This window comes from Cydia strobilella, chromosome 17 (assembly GCF_947568885.1).
Source record: "Cydia strobilella chromosome 17, ilCydStro3.1, whole genome shotgun sequence".
NCBI lineage: Eukaryota > Metazoa > Arthropoda > Insecta > Lepidoptera > Tortricidae > Cydia > Cydia strobilella.
The window spans coordinates 14,822,072-14,836,695 of record NC_086057.1 but is presented as its reverse complement, the minus strand read 5'-3'; the positions used below and the strand labels follow the sequence as shown (position 1 = coordinate 14,836,695).

At 37.3% G+C, this 14,624-nt stretch overlaps 1 protein-coding gene across 1 annotated transcript in view; it reads right to left on the bottom strand.

Annotated features, from left to right (window-relative positions):
* LOC134749107 (adipokinetic hormone/corazonin-related peptide receptor variant I-like) overlaps nucleotides 1-9,955 on the bottom strand; it is a 33,560-nt gene extending 23,605 nt beyond the window's left edge. The window contains exons 1-2 of the mRNA XM_063684011.1: nucleotides 9,654-9,955; nucleotides 1,234-1,355 (exon numbers count right to left, since the gene is read on the bottom strand). Coding sequence (XP_063540081.1) covers nucleotides 1,234-1,355; nucleotides 9,654-9,941 — 410 coding nt within the window. The 5' untranslated portion in view covers nucleotides 9,942-9,955. The remainder of the gene's footprint in view (nucleotides 1-1,233; nucleotides 1,356-9,653) is intronic.
* Between the last annotated feature and the right edge of the window lie 4,669 nt (nucleotides 9,956-14,624).

The window sequence follows — 14,624 nt, the reverse complement described above, 5'->3', positions numbered from 1 at the left end:
TTTATAAAAATACGATAGAATGTATTTAAATATAGATAAATGATTTTTTTTATTTGCATTAATTATTTTTATGATCTTGACCCATGTTCTTTCACTGATATGCGTTAAAATTGTTAAATAACAAAAAACTGTCAACGCCATGTATACGACTGTAGGCCAAAACTAGTAGCGCCCTCTGAACGAGAATCAAATTTTCTTGATTTTCGAGGCACGTTTTTTCCTTAGACCATTTGCATTTCCATCTATTAGGGAGTTATATCTATCTTTGATAATATAAAAGTTTCTAATTCCATTCCTTACTTGTTGCTTTTCTTATTTTTTCGCAACTGTATTAAAAAACGCGTTCAATACACGTGCGGATATGTCATTCTTCACTCGTCCCGAGTCTTGCCGATATCTCAGTACTCGTGTAGTAATGACATACTTTCCGCACTAGCATCGAAATGTACTATTCTTAAATAAAGTGGCATCCGTAGCTTAAATTCATCCCTTGCTCTTAATTTACTATTTAATAGACGTTTTCCGTCACTAATTTTGTGAACGTTCGTTTGAAATACAGTGGAAGTTTGCGTACAAGGCACCCTAATTCTAATATTATACATGTCCTATAAGGTTCTCTAAGTCTAAGTCTCCTACACTCCTACACAAACGCCGGCAAGAATCTCTCGGCTTAGCTCCGCAGACCGCTCTAACACACTTTTTAGGGTTCCGTACCTCAAAAGGAAAAAACGGAACCCTTATAGGATCACTCGTGCGTCTGTCTGTCTGTCTGTCTGTCTGTCCGTCTGTCACAGCCTATTTTCTCCGAAACTACTGGACCAATTAAGTTGAAATTTGGTACACATATGTAAGTTTGTGATCCAAAGATGGACATGTAACGTAAACAAATTAATTTTACCCACGGGGGCCACTTTTGGGGGGTAAATGAGAAAATTAAAAAATAAAGTTTTTCAAACTATATCGTGTTACATATCAAATGAAAGAGCTCATTGTGAGAATCTCAAATATATTTGATTTCAAACCATCAGATCCATATTTTGTTAGTTAATAAGAAAAATAAAACTATGATGAAAACGGATCACATCGCTCACACTGAATTCATATCCCGACGTCTCGAACCCCCTACAGCGGTCGCGGTTAACAGGCGACTGAGGAAAAGCTACAAAGCGCAAAAACACCCACATACAAAAACAATGAACCATCACAAACTACAAACTATACTATATAACTTACCTATCAACCGATATACAGACGAGTACGTTAGAGGATAGGTAGAGGCCGAAGGCTCGCAGAACCAAGAACAGCTTGCAGCAGAAGTTCCCCGCCAGCCACGCGTTCGTGTACTTCCAGCCGATCTGGGGACAACACACGAACATAAAGTTAGGGACAAACAGCCCATGTACGCAACGTATGCAATACGTTATATTGACCGGGATATTGGACCGTGATTACCTTTTGAACTCCCGATATTTCGACGCAGTTACTATAACATCTTGTTCACGGGTGGACTGAAGATAGCGGGTGGGTGTCAAAGTTGTGTAGACCGCGCTCACGCACAATCACCAATCATCAATGTAAAAGGTAATCACGGTCCATATCCCGGTCAATATAAGTCTAGTGAAACTAACCGTGAACCATTCAAAAACACTGTATGCAATGCATTATGAAATCTGCATAACTTATTTTCTATAGGTACATCTCGCTCGCACTAATATGCCACGAGCGAGATGCATAGAAAGTAAGTTACGCACACGCTAGCGAATACATGTATATCAGTCGAGCTCGTGGTAAGGCTGAATGCCTGATGACGAGGAGGTTTTTCTATTTCGTGGTTAGTTTAGCAATATGCATGATGCAGAACATTGATATCTCAACAACGCAAGCTTCCCCTACGCGTAAAATATCTTAACAACATCTGCAATAATCAACACAACACAACTTTCTTGGGTATATAATATAATATACTAGGTATGGCTCCAAAAAATTTTAATAATATCCCACACTATATAAAGTGCCTGCAGCCTGACCAGTTTAAAATACAACTAAAAACATACTTAATTAACAAATGCTATTACTCCGTAAGTGATTTACTTGCAGACACCTGAAACAATTATAACTTGTCCATTTTATATAATAGTTTAACATTGATTGTAATTATGTACGTGATTTGTGAAATGTTATTATTTTATTTGAATGATAAACAATATGTTATTTCTGCTCTAAATGTTTATTGCCGTAATATTACTAATAGGTAGATAATGTATGTTTGTTTAACTGAAATATTTTATTATTATTAAGTCACCATTATATTTTAAGTTTTTAATATTTGTACGCCAATAGGCAAAGCACAGAGCTCTATTTATTATTTTATATATAAGACCTTAACTGTATTACCTGTGTTCCACAAATAAATCTTTACTTTACTTTACTTTACTTTACTTTACTTTACTCTACTTTACTTTACTCTACTTTACTTTACTTTACTTTAATTTACTTTACTAAAAAAAACATTCTCAAAATCTCCGCAATTTCTGGAAACTTGCATGAGAAACATAAAAAAGTCGTTAAAATGCACTTATTAAAAACTAACGACACAAGCTATGTATGTATACTAAGAATCATACTTATGATAAGATATAGGATATAATATTGTTTTTTTTTTTATAATATTGTTTTTCTTTATATTATTCTTGAACTCCCCATAAGCACACAAACCGCCTTAAGGTATTGCCTACCATGGGTCTTGTAGGTATTATTTTAAAAAACTTACTTATTCAATAAATTAAAAAAAAAAGTACAAAAATACATTTATTTCACGGGAGCTTTGCAATTTTTTTAAATTATTTTTGGCACAGTGCTTGTTTAGATCAGAATCGCATAGGCGCGTTCCCACTCGCTTTCACGCAGCCGTACGCAGCGTACTACGTAGGCGAACAACACGCGAACGCGAAGCGGCGCGACGCGGAGCGGGGTGAATCAATCCTTTGATACAGGATAGAAGTGTCCTACATGGACGATCTCGTTGCGAACGCGAACGCCTTTGGCCAGCCGCGCCGCACCTCTCCGCTTCGCTTCGCGTTCGCGATTGTTCGCCTACGTCGCAGTGTTAGCTTGATTGGTATTTTTCACCTCAGCAGCTCGAACAAGCCTACTTTCGTCACTCCCTGAAGAAAGTGAAGAAAGTGAAGGGAGTGAAGAAAGACCAACTTTCCTCATTCCAGGGAGTGAAACAAAGTAGATTTTAATTTAGTGAAGGCCATGAACTGCCACTTCATACTTTTTTTTGTCTGTATTATTCTGTGTAATTCGAAATACTTACATTTTAACCTTTAATATGTTCTCACTACTGAGGTGAAAAATTATGTGTGCAACACGAGAGCAAAGTTATTTTACATCTCGTGTTTTTGAGTCCCTCGCTACGCTCAAGATTCTAACTTAGAATCACTCGCTTCGCTCGTGATTCAATTATGGAATCTTTCGCTTTCTCGGAACTCAAAATAAACACTCGCAAGAAAAACCAACTTTCCTCTCCTGTTGCACAAATAACTATAGATCGATAGAAGACGGGGAAGCGGGCTTACAAAAGATTAATATGCAGATATCTGCCAGTTACCGGTTAAATGGAAATCTATTTACGTAAGAGGCAGATTAATGCTAATTTATTACCCGGGTTAATTTTGGCATGAAAATTATATGACTAGAAATGTTTTGGTTCGCAAGCAAGCTGTGCCCAATTCGTTACCAGATTTGGTTTTACCACACCAAATATAGCAAAGTAAGTTTTATAAAAAGTAATTAATAGCATTGTTGATTATACGATTATACCTATGTATGATTTTGATGAAAGCAAATACACCTACATGATGATACACGCTTCAATGTGAGTTTTGAAGCGCTTGAATTACCTAATGAGTATGACGATTGTAACAATGTGGTTTAGTCGCGCTCAGGCAAGCGAGAGATTCAGACGTTCTGTCAGTAACCGCTGCCTTATTCCGTTACCGGACGCCAGACCTAGATATACACCGTTGGCTCGAATAAGCCGACAGATTTTTAACCACGCATTCCTGTCAAATTCGGCAAAAACATTTTTTTTGGGTCTGTGTGTAACGAAATCACGAAAGGGCCGTCACAATAGATCACTGCTTGGTCGACGTGACACTCACAGGCCCACAACACCCCAACAATAATAATAAAAATAACGAAATCACACACCCTATCCTCATTATCTCGGGGTCAACCGCGATGAACTCAAAAAATACACCTTTAAAAGCTCGGGTCGGGTCGGGTTATTCGAGCCCACGGCGGTCGCATTCACACTCGTTAGTCTGGTCGCGTTCACACTCGTTGGTCTATCCAAGCACACTACACTCATAGAGTAACTTATACTAGAGCGGTACTGTCATAGTAAATTTTGTAACGCCAGTAAATTCACTGCCATCTGTCGACACACTTTAAAACTAAAAATGAAGATTTATAAAAATACGATAAAATGTATTTAAATATGTATAAATGATTTTTTTTTATTTGCATTAATTATTTTTATGATTTTGACCCATGTTCTTTCACTGATATGCGTTAAAATTGTTAAATAACAAACTAAACCGTCAACGCCAAAGTCAAGGCCAAAGCTAGTAGCGCCCTCTGATCGAGAATCAAATTTTCTTGATTTTCGAAGCACTTTTTTTCCTTAGACTGTATCCATCTATTACGGAGTTATATCTTTGCTACACTCACAGTGTCACTGCGCGCGTTTGATTTAGATATCACTGTTTTTTTACACAAACAAATCACAGGATTCTACACATTTGACAGCAAATATAGTCGTTTCCTTGTGATTGTTTCCATAGCATTTGGCCCCTGATTTAAACATGTAAAAAATCAAAATAAAAGCCCCATCCTGAACCCCTATTAGTTTCCCTTATTTGTGTTTGGAATAATACCAGAGATTTTGCTTCAAGACTAAAGTAAACCGGCTACGTCTTTTATCTTAATTGAAAGCTTATTTTCTCGTTTTCTCTAACAGTCAACAACATAATCTATTATACGTTTAAGAATTATTCACCTTATGCCAATGACATAAAGTTCAAATTGTACAAATAACTTGTGTTGCGAAATGTATGTACTTAACTCGGCTTGTAACCTCAAACAGAACTGTACATAAACTGTGTAACTAAAATAAAGCTTAAACAGAAGTTGGAATCTATAAAGGGCTGGAAATAAAGTAGAAAGTCTTATATGGGGCATTTTCTATGAAAAGGGACCTTATTGTCGATGGCGCTTACGCCGCATAGCGTCGCGCGGCATTGTATTTATATCGGAGCATTGTTTATAATGGCGTAAGCGCCATCGACGATAAGGTCCCTTTTTACAGAAAATACCACATATATCTTTATGTAGTGAGGTCCCTCCTTTTATTGTGGTCACGTAAACGAAAAGTTAAATAAATGAAGACAAACATACCTTCTTGATGATAAGTACACCACACAAACTGGTAAAGGCTCTCTTGATTGTTCAAAAACTGATGAGAAAGGTGCAGTTCATTCACAAGATTCAAAGTAATTATAGATGCAAATTGAGTTGCTTCCTCATGTTAGCTGAAGAAATTGTCTTTTTAATAAGTGATGATTTTAAATAATAAATATGTTATAGCATTCATTTGGATTTGATTCGTAATGTTTTACAATTAGTATATATGGGGCATTTTCTATGAAAAGGGACTTTATTGTCGATGGCGCTTACGCCGCACAGCGTCGCGCGGCATTGTATTTATATCGGAGCATCGTTAATAATGGCGTAAGCGCCATCGACAATATGGTCCCTTTTTATAGAAAATACCACATATTTTCCTCGCGTTGCTGTTGTGAACATTATTGTGGTTCACTCGGTAGCAAAGTGTGTTTAACTCTCGCGCCTTAAAAGCCATCGTAACTCTCAAGACGCCACTTGTCGAACGACTACGCTATTTCGCTATTTTGTAATTTTCCACTTGCTCGGCTAATATTAGCAAGAGAAGTTAAACAACCACTTTGCCCCCTTGTTAAATAAATAACTTTTGATGCTTTGAATTGCTTCCTCGCGTTACGTGGTAGGATGGACTTATGATGTGATGGACTTATAATGATGACTTTGAATGATAAATGTGGTATTTTCTATAAAAAGGGACCTTATTGTCGATGGCGCTTACGCCATTATTAACGATGCTCCGATATAAATACAATGCCGCGCGACGCTATGCGGCGTAAGCGCCATCGACAATAAGGTCCCTTTTCATAGAAAATGCCCCAAATATTCAATAGCATACCTACATGTACATTTGGATTCGATTTGTAATAAACTGAAATAAATGTCATATACTAAGAAAAAGTGACCAAGGCTGGAATCGAACCAGAGTCCACTGCTATCGCATCAGGTACATAAGCCATTCGATATTTCCAATAATATATTTGCATTTCTTACTGAAGCTTATGGCGCTCCCTATTATTTTTTACTAAAAATAATTTAATTTGTTCTAATACTTTAAATAGTATCGCTTCGTAATGTTTTACAGCTACTTATAAGACCTTTATAGGTCTACCGTTTAACTGAGGTGGTTGCTATGAAGATATTACGGTCAGCTACGGACTGGTTGAACTTGACTGCATGAAGATTCAAACTTCAGATATTATTATTTATTCTTTTTTATCAACCACCTGAGACAAGTGATAGACCTATAGTATTTTCCTCGCGTTGGTTAGGAGACAAATGTAAAATACCCTCGCAACGCTCAAGATTCCACTTTCCTTACCACTCGCTACGCCTGTGGTTCAATTTTCTTGCTTGCACGGGTATTCAATATTAGCACGAGTGGTTAAACAACTCTTGAACTTTCAGCTGTGAAGGAAAGTTGTGGCTTTCAGTAGCATTAATCGGATTATGACTCAAACATCAGACAAAGTTAATAATCAGTTCAACTATGCACGCGTGTTGGAGATAAAAGGGAGCATTAAAACCTGTGCAAACAAGGCTTGCTTTTGCAATGGCATGTGCAAAGTCGGCAGAGTTAGAGAAAGAATGTAAGATGTGGGTTAGGAATATCCAGTGTCCCATAACTGGGCTAAATGACGTAGGGTACCTATATACTTCATCATCATCATAAGTCAGAGCCTGGCTCTTGTCGGTGGAGTAACCGCCACTCCGTTCTTCTTTCTGCCACTGTTTTGAGCTCCTGATACGTCACTAAATCAACGTAGTGACGTATCAGGTATATACTTAGTTAAGTAATATTTTATAAGTAGATAATCTTTGTTGACATTATTTTTCATTTTGCTTTTATTATTATTTTATTATTATTTTGTGTCGTCATGTATTTGTATTATGGGCTAAAAGCCTGAAATATTTTTTTTATATCTAGCATAATGAGACGAACAAATAAATGAGTTAGATAAGTGAACGAATGGCTGTATTAGTTATCTCGATTATACAAAGGTTGCATAATATACCTGACAGCAGCAGATTTTATAGGTACTAAGTGGCAGAATGAGATAGATGTAAACAACTGTGCAACATAATTACAAAAAAAAACATGTCAATTTATAGTTCATAATCAGCAACGCAGGTTTCGTCCTTACAAAAATAAATTAGCTACAAGCTTCGTCACCTACTAGTAAATGACACAATCCGCAATTGATATTAAATAATTGAAATGGGAATGTTGACTATTTTTTAGAACTGTTTTCATTTTATAGATAAACGCGTAATTATTGCAAAAATATAATTTTTAAATTTTTAATAAAAAATCGACGTTAATTAGTTTAGTGTTTAAATTTCGCGCAAAAACGCTCCAAGCTGTCACGTGATCTGGATGACGTAACGATGTGATAAACAAACAACAGTCGGGAGGACCACCGTTTGACAACTTGTCTGTGCGTGTTTCTGACACCGTGACGTCACGCGCTCCGATTTGCGTTTGCAGTCACGTGATGCTGGGCATCATTCTAAATAACTTTTAATTATTTTTTATTAAATTATTACGCATATTTACACTTAAAAAATATGATTATCAGCATTCTAATATTCTCTGCATAAAATTTTATGGTAAAAACATAAAATTTTATATATTCGCGATTCATGTCAACATCCCTTTGTACAAGTTTTTGATTTTAGGGCTTTTAAAGGGTTGGAAAGGCTATCTATGCTTTTTGTTAGTTTAGGTTCATTGTTTACCCAATAACCTAGACCCTTCAAACTTATGGAATGGCTCCCACGCTTTAATTATAGTAGATAAATAGTAACAAGTTAACAACTGCCCGCAACTTTGTCTACGTGGAACCCGTCTTTACCGGATTTTACCTTCAATACAAATTTAATAGTTTCGGGAACAAATATAGTGTTCACCCCTCGTGATATAATTTCAAACTTTTTTAATTATCATTTCCAATGCTCACTTTCATACAATAAATTATTTACAGTCGATAGTTCGTAGCATGTTAGAGGGCGAGAGAGACAGACATATTAGATAGAGATAGAGACAACAAAACAAAACTAGTGCCTCCGACACTGTGCTATGTATGCCTGTGTATTTTTCATAAATATTGACCGTCAAGGATTACTTAACACTTTTAACTGCCCCTCGCTTTCACTACAGTAGGCCGAACACATGATTGACGCGACAGTATCTCGCCGCGAGATAGGCTACCCGTCTTTTACTAACTGTATGAATTAAAGGGGGACGGGTAGTCTATGTCGCGGCGAGATACTCTCGCGCCAATCATGTGCTAACCCGGCTGACATGGATTGATACGTCCGTGCATTACAGGTAATGCACAAATGTATAGAGCCATCCATTCTGACGTCACGTAGACGTGACAGAGTAGTTTGACGGTGCATGTCATGTAATGCACGGACAGTAAAAGTGTTAAAAGACCCTATTCTAAACATGTCGAATATACTAAAATATATTTAACGGGTCACTCACGTTTATAAAGTCGATGATTGCTGGACATGTTTCGCTCCATAACGAGGAGCAAATGACGTTGTGAGTGCTGTGTGCAACCCATCATTTGACAATAATGACCAAAACAAGGGTAGTTTCTCGTCTCCCCTGCCGCCGCCGTCGCCCGCACCGAGTAATCGGTCGCAGAGAGCTGCAGCCCGCAGTCTGCGTCGGGCTACCAACGCGAGCGCTCATTGAAAATGTTCCTCGTTATGGAGCGAAACATGTCGAGCAATCATCGACTTTATAAACGTGAGTGACCCGGTTTAATTTATTTAATACTAGCCTTTTCCCGCGACTTCATCTGCGCGGACTTAGTAACAGCAGCTAAAGTAAGTATAACGCCTGGAAAAATTCTTATGGCAATCATTCAATTTGGGCATATTATGCACACAAATTAGCAGACACTTCATTCATTATCTCAATTCCACCCCGCTTTTTACTTTCTTAAGGGATGATTTTCGGGATAAAAACTATCCTATGTCCTTCTCCGGGACTCAAACTATCTCTATGCCAAATTTCATCTAAATCGGTTCAGTGGTTTAAACGTGAAGAGGTAAAACACACAGACAGAAAGACAGACAGACAGACAGACTTTCGCATTTATAATATTATATAGTATATATAGTATGGATGTCAGTGCCTCACGGAAGTTTTGTTATTAAAATGTCGAATATACCTCCAGCGGGATGACGCCGCAAACGACGCACACGTCCGCAACGGCGAGATGCGTCATGAGCAGGCTGACGCGCGAGCGGCGCCTCGAGCGCGCCAGCGTCGTCAGCACAGCGAGGTTCCCCGCCGCTCCGCCGAACAGCAACACGAAATACACCGTCACCACACACGCACCGTCCGTCTGTACTGCCAGTGAAGTGTTGTATGGCGATTCGCTCTCGAAATACTCCCAGAATTGTTTGTCTATTGTTGAGTCTTTGGTTGAATTGACAATTTTTGTTACGTTTGACATTTTTGTTTTAGTTTTTAACTGCTATGTTGAGGATAAAAATTAAAATGTGAATAAAGTTTTTTACGATATAAGGGCGAGAAATAGGAAATTCGCAACGAGTGGCGAATTTTAAAACACGACCGAAAGGAGTGTTTAAAATCGACACGAGTTGCAAATTTCCTATTCGACGTGAAGCATTATTGTTAAGAGTGGCCAATTACTATGTAGTGGCCAATAACTATAGCAACATCATTACTTTTATACACGTTAAAAACATTGGTGTTACTGCCAATAAAGTTACTATGACATGCGGTCACTCACGTTCCACCGTTCCGACTTTAAGCGTTAGTGACCCATTTTATAATAAATGACATAAATACCTACATATTTAATAACTAACGCATTTTGAAAATACTGACGCTCCGTTTCCAAAAGCCAATAATTAATATTGTTATATTAAATTAATATATTATGATTAAAAGTAAATAATAATATTATCCTCAGAAGATAAAAGGAAATATCAAGCGTAATACATTGTAAACCAATTTTACACTAATTAATTAGATATGTACCGAAGATTATTACGATCTCAGCTCAACTCGAACATTTATCAAAGTAAAGTGTACCTAGTCGAGTACGAGCCCCGATGCAAATTAGTTCGTCTAGTTCCACACAACAATTTTGTTTTCCCCTCACTAGCTCGGAAAGCCGTCTTTTATCCTTTAAAACAAGCGGGAAAAAACGCATTTTAGCCACTAATGGGGAAAGTAATTTGACCTCGGATGGAGCGTGTTTAAGTAGCTTGACAGATAACAAAACGTAAAACTCTCATAATAATGGTTCGTTCGATATTAATTATCATTAAATAAATGGTTTGAGAATCTAATAAAAACTACCAAATTTAGCCTTATTTAATGATTTTAAGTCATAAACCTTAAAATTCCATAATAAACGTTTGTTTTTAATAATTATGTTAAATATAATTCTGAACGCACAAGTTAAGTCGATGCAATTTCAAAACGCATAATTGACATTTCATACGTCAGAAATGTCAACATTGTCAACAAAAATTTTACTTAATAACTTCTCACGTAAAAGTACAGAATTTCCAGAGTTTTTTGTAAATAACTATTATTCTAACCGTACCGTTCGAACCGTAATAGTAATCCTCGTAATAGTGTCCTTAAACTACGTCCAAAAGAGAGGTATGGGCACTGTGAATGTGAATGACATCTCGCTTTGTGTGGTAGGGCACAGGACAGCGGATGTCATTCCAGATCTAGAGCAGAGCCCAACTGGGGAAGTACCTCCACCTTACAGAAAACCGCAGCCAAATAACACTAGACCCTACTCATAGTGTTGTGTTCCTGCCGGTAAGTAAGGTTGCCAGAGCTCAACGAGGGAGAGGAGTGTTAGGGTCGGCAACGCGCGTGTAATATCTCCGGTGTTGCAGGCGTCCATAGGCTACGGTAACTGCTTACCATTAGGCGGGCCGTATGCTTGATTGCCACCGACGTGGTATAAAAAAAAATGTTTAATCTAGTTTATTTTGATCGTATAATAAAATTGCATGAGATTCTTTATTGTTAATAAAAACTTGTACTTTTCAAAAACGTTCTCTGAATCATATTGTCCTCTCCTATTGCTGCATGCATGGGCTCGAAACAAAATTGTCAGTACATTGCTAGAGCCGTGTTGCTTTCCCTAGTAATAGCCCTTTTGATATCTGTTACATTCCTACCCGTCAAATAAAAAATAAAAAATCGTATTTTTTCTTCATTCAGTACAAACGGTATTTCTTGTATTTGGATTTAGTTATTGGAGAATAATTACCATATAAAATTAAACTACATTAGCATTAAATGTTAGTGATTTTTAAACTTAAACATTATTTTTGTACAAACGCGAGAACCTCAAAAAATGGTCTGACTATACGAAAACATATGCATCGGGGCTCTTACTACTTAAATAGTCTGATAGGTAATTCCGAAAATAACCCTTCCTTATATCACTATACAAGTGATATACATATAATGGATCAAGTTACTTAAAGTTAAAAAATAAATTGACTGACTGGCTTTTAGAAAATTGTTTCTATAACGTAAAAACCGGCCAAGTGCGAGTCGGACTCGCGCACGAAGGGTTCCGTACGATTACGGAAAAAAACAGCAAAAAAATCACGTTTGTTGTATGGGAGCCCCACTTAAATATTTATATTATTCTGCTTTTACTATTTGTTGTTATAGCGGCAACAGAAATACATCATCTGTAAAAATTTAAACTGTCTAGCTATCACGGTTCATGAGATACACCCTGGTGACAGACGGACAGACGGACAGACAGACGGACAGACGGACAGCGGAGTCTTAGTAATAGGGTCCCGTTTTTACCCTTTGGGTACGGAACCCTAAAAAATACCTGAATCGGAATTCGGAACTGACATTTGGTCTTTCCATTGTAATATGTAATTTGAATTCTACTAGTTTTAATTGACATTCATAATTTGGTAGCTATTGTTAAACTCTATTATTTTATATAGCCTTGGCTATAGATGGTATAGAAAGGATGTCAATCTCTTATGGCAGAATTGTTGTAAAAGTGACCGCGTTAAGCTTTAAATAATAGTTCCTAATCTCTCCGGTGGCGCTAGTTAGGCTCTGGGACATGAGTATAACATGAACCATATAAGGCAACAAATAACCCGACCAAATTACGTAGGTTGTTTTTGGTAGTATTTCGGTGTATGGTGGCGCCGCCTAATTACTGTTTTTTGATGGACACTTTTCATACATAGAGATTTGGCTCCTTTATACAGTCCCATGGCCTTGGCTCTTGACATTGTTTAATCAATTTTTAGTTATAGTTTTTTATTCCGTAGACTAAAATGGCATTTCATGTGTTGCTAGTTTTTTACGTCTTATACTTATATTTATATTTATAAGAAAACGTAAAAAACTAGCAACACATGAAATGTCATTTTAGTCCACGGAATAAAAAAATAGACTTTATATAATCCTTGATCCTCGATTTTTTATATTGTGATATCACTTTGCAAATTTTATATCACGTATATTTATATTATTTTAAGCTTTTGTAAATATTGCCTGTTTTTAGGGTTCCGTACCCAAAGGGTAAAAACGGGACCCTATTACTGAGACTCCGCTGTCCGTCTGTCGGTCTGTCCTTCTGTGACCAGGCTGTATCTCATGAACCGTGATAGTTGAAATTTTCACAGATGATGTATTTCTGTTGCCGCTATAACAACAAATACTAAAAAGTACGGAACCCTCGGTGGGCGAGTCCGAGTCGCACTTGGCCTGTTTTTTACAATATTTGCACGCCTACATGCAGACTGAATACACGGAATTCTTTTATCTTGTAACACCTTCTCATAACTGTGTTCAATACAAATAAATTCTTTGAATCTGAAAAGTTTCGATGTTACAATAAAAACGCCAAAAATATTCCCAAAGAAGCAAAAATGTTTTTAACAAGTGCGAGGCGGACTCGCCCACCTAGGCCGTACTTTTTAGTATTTGTTGTTATAGCGGCAACAGAAATACATCATCTGTAAAAATTTCAACTGTCTAGCTATCATGGTTCATGAGATACAGCCTGGTGACAGATAGACGGACAGTGGAGTCTTAGTAATAGGATCCCGTTTTGGGGTACGGAACCCTGAAAAACCGGCCAAGTGCGAGTCGGACTCGCGCACCGAGGGTTCCGCTTTTTAGTATTTGTTGTTATAGCGGCAACAGAAATACATCTGTGAAAATTTCAACTGTCCAGCTACCACGGTTCATGAGACACAGCCTGGTGACAGACAGACAGACGGACAGCGGAGTCTTAGTAATAGGGTCCCGTTTTTACCCTTTGGGTACGGAACCCTAAAAAGGACGAAGGATTACGTAGGCTTATTGTTCACGTCCAGTAAAGATTAAGCCGCGGGGGCGCGCCGGGCCGTCTGTACTGTCTGCAGCGGTCACACACAATACAACAACAGGCATTACGCCTACACATACGCACACAAACAAATATTATCGGTCCGACAGCTGACGGGAGGCTACGACATGGCTAAATTTATCGGAAGCGCCTTTCCGATATCGGATGTCGGAAGGCGCCTATGACAAAGACGGTTGCACGAGTGCCATTGACATTGTCGGCCTTTTTTGCGTTATTTATCGTGTTTTAGTAATAATGATTTATTAAATACAGAGAAACACATAATATATCTTACACTAGTCTTTAGGAATTGGCTTATGCCTATGATGCATGTTATCTCATAAGTTAGTGTTAAGTATATTGCCATACCCTTACAGGGTTCATGTGGAACTGTATTAAATAGTTTAAAAACTGTATACTAATATGAGTGCAATAAACAATTCTAATTAATATTGAAATTTTAGTTAATATTGTAAAATACAGTTGCTAAAATATGTAATTTGCTATGTCCTGATCAGGGTCCATGAGATACTGTAACTTTATTTATAACAATTGTTTATTGATGAATACCATGGTTGCAATAAAGTATAAAATAAAATAAAAAATAAAATAATTCTAATTCATTTTACTTCCTTCCGACATCCGATATTGGTCCGAGTGTTAAAGTGGAGTCCAGACGGGACGATCAAATCGACCGATTTGATCAGAAATGAAATTTTCGTCAATCTCCAATTTAATCACCAATTTTAGATTTATGGTGAT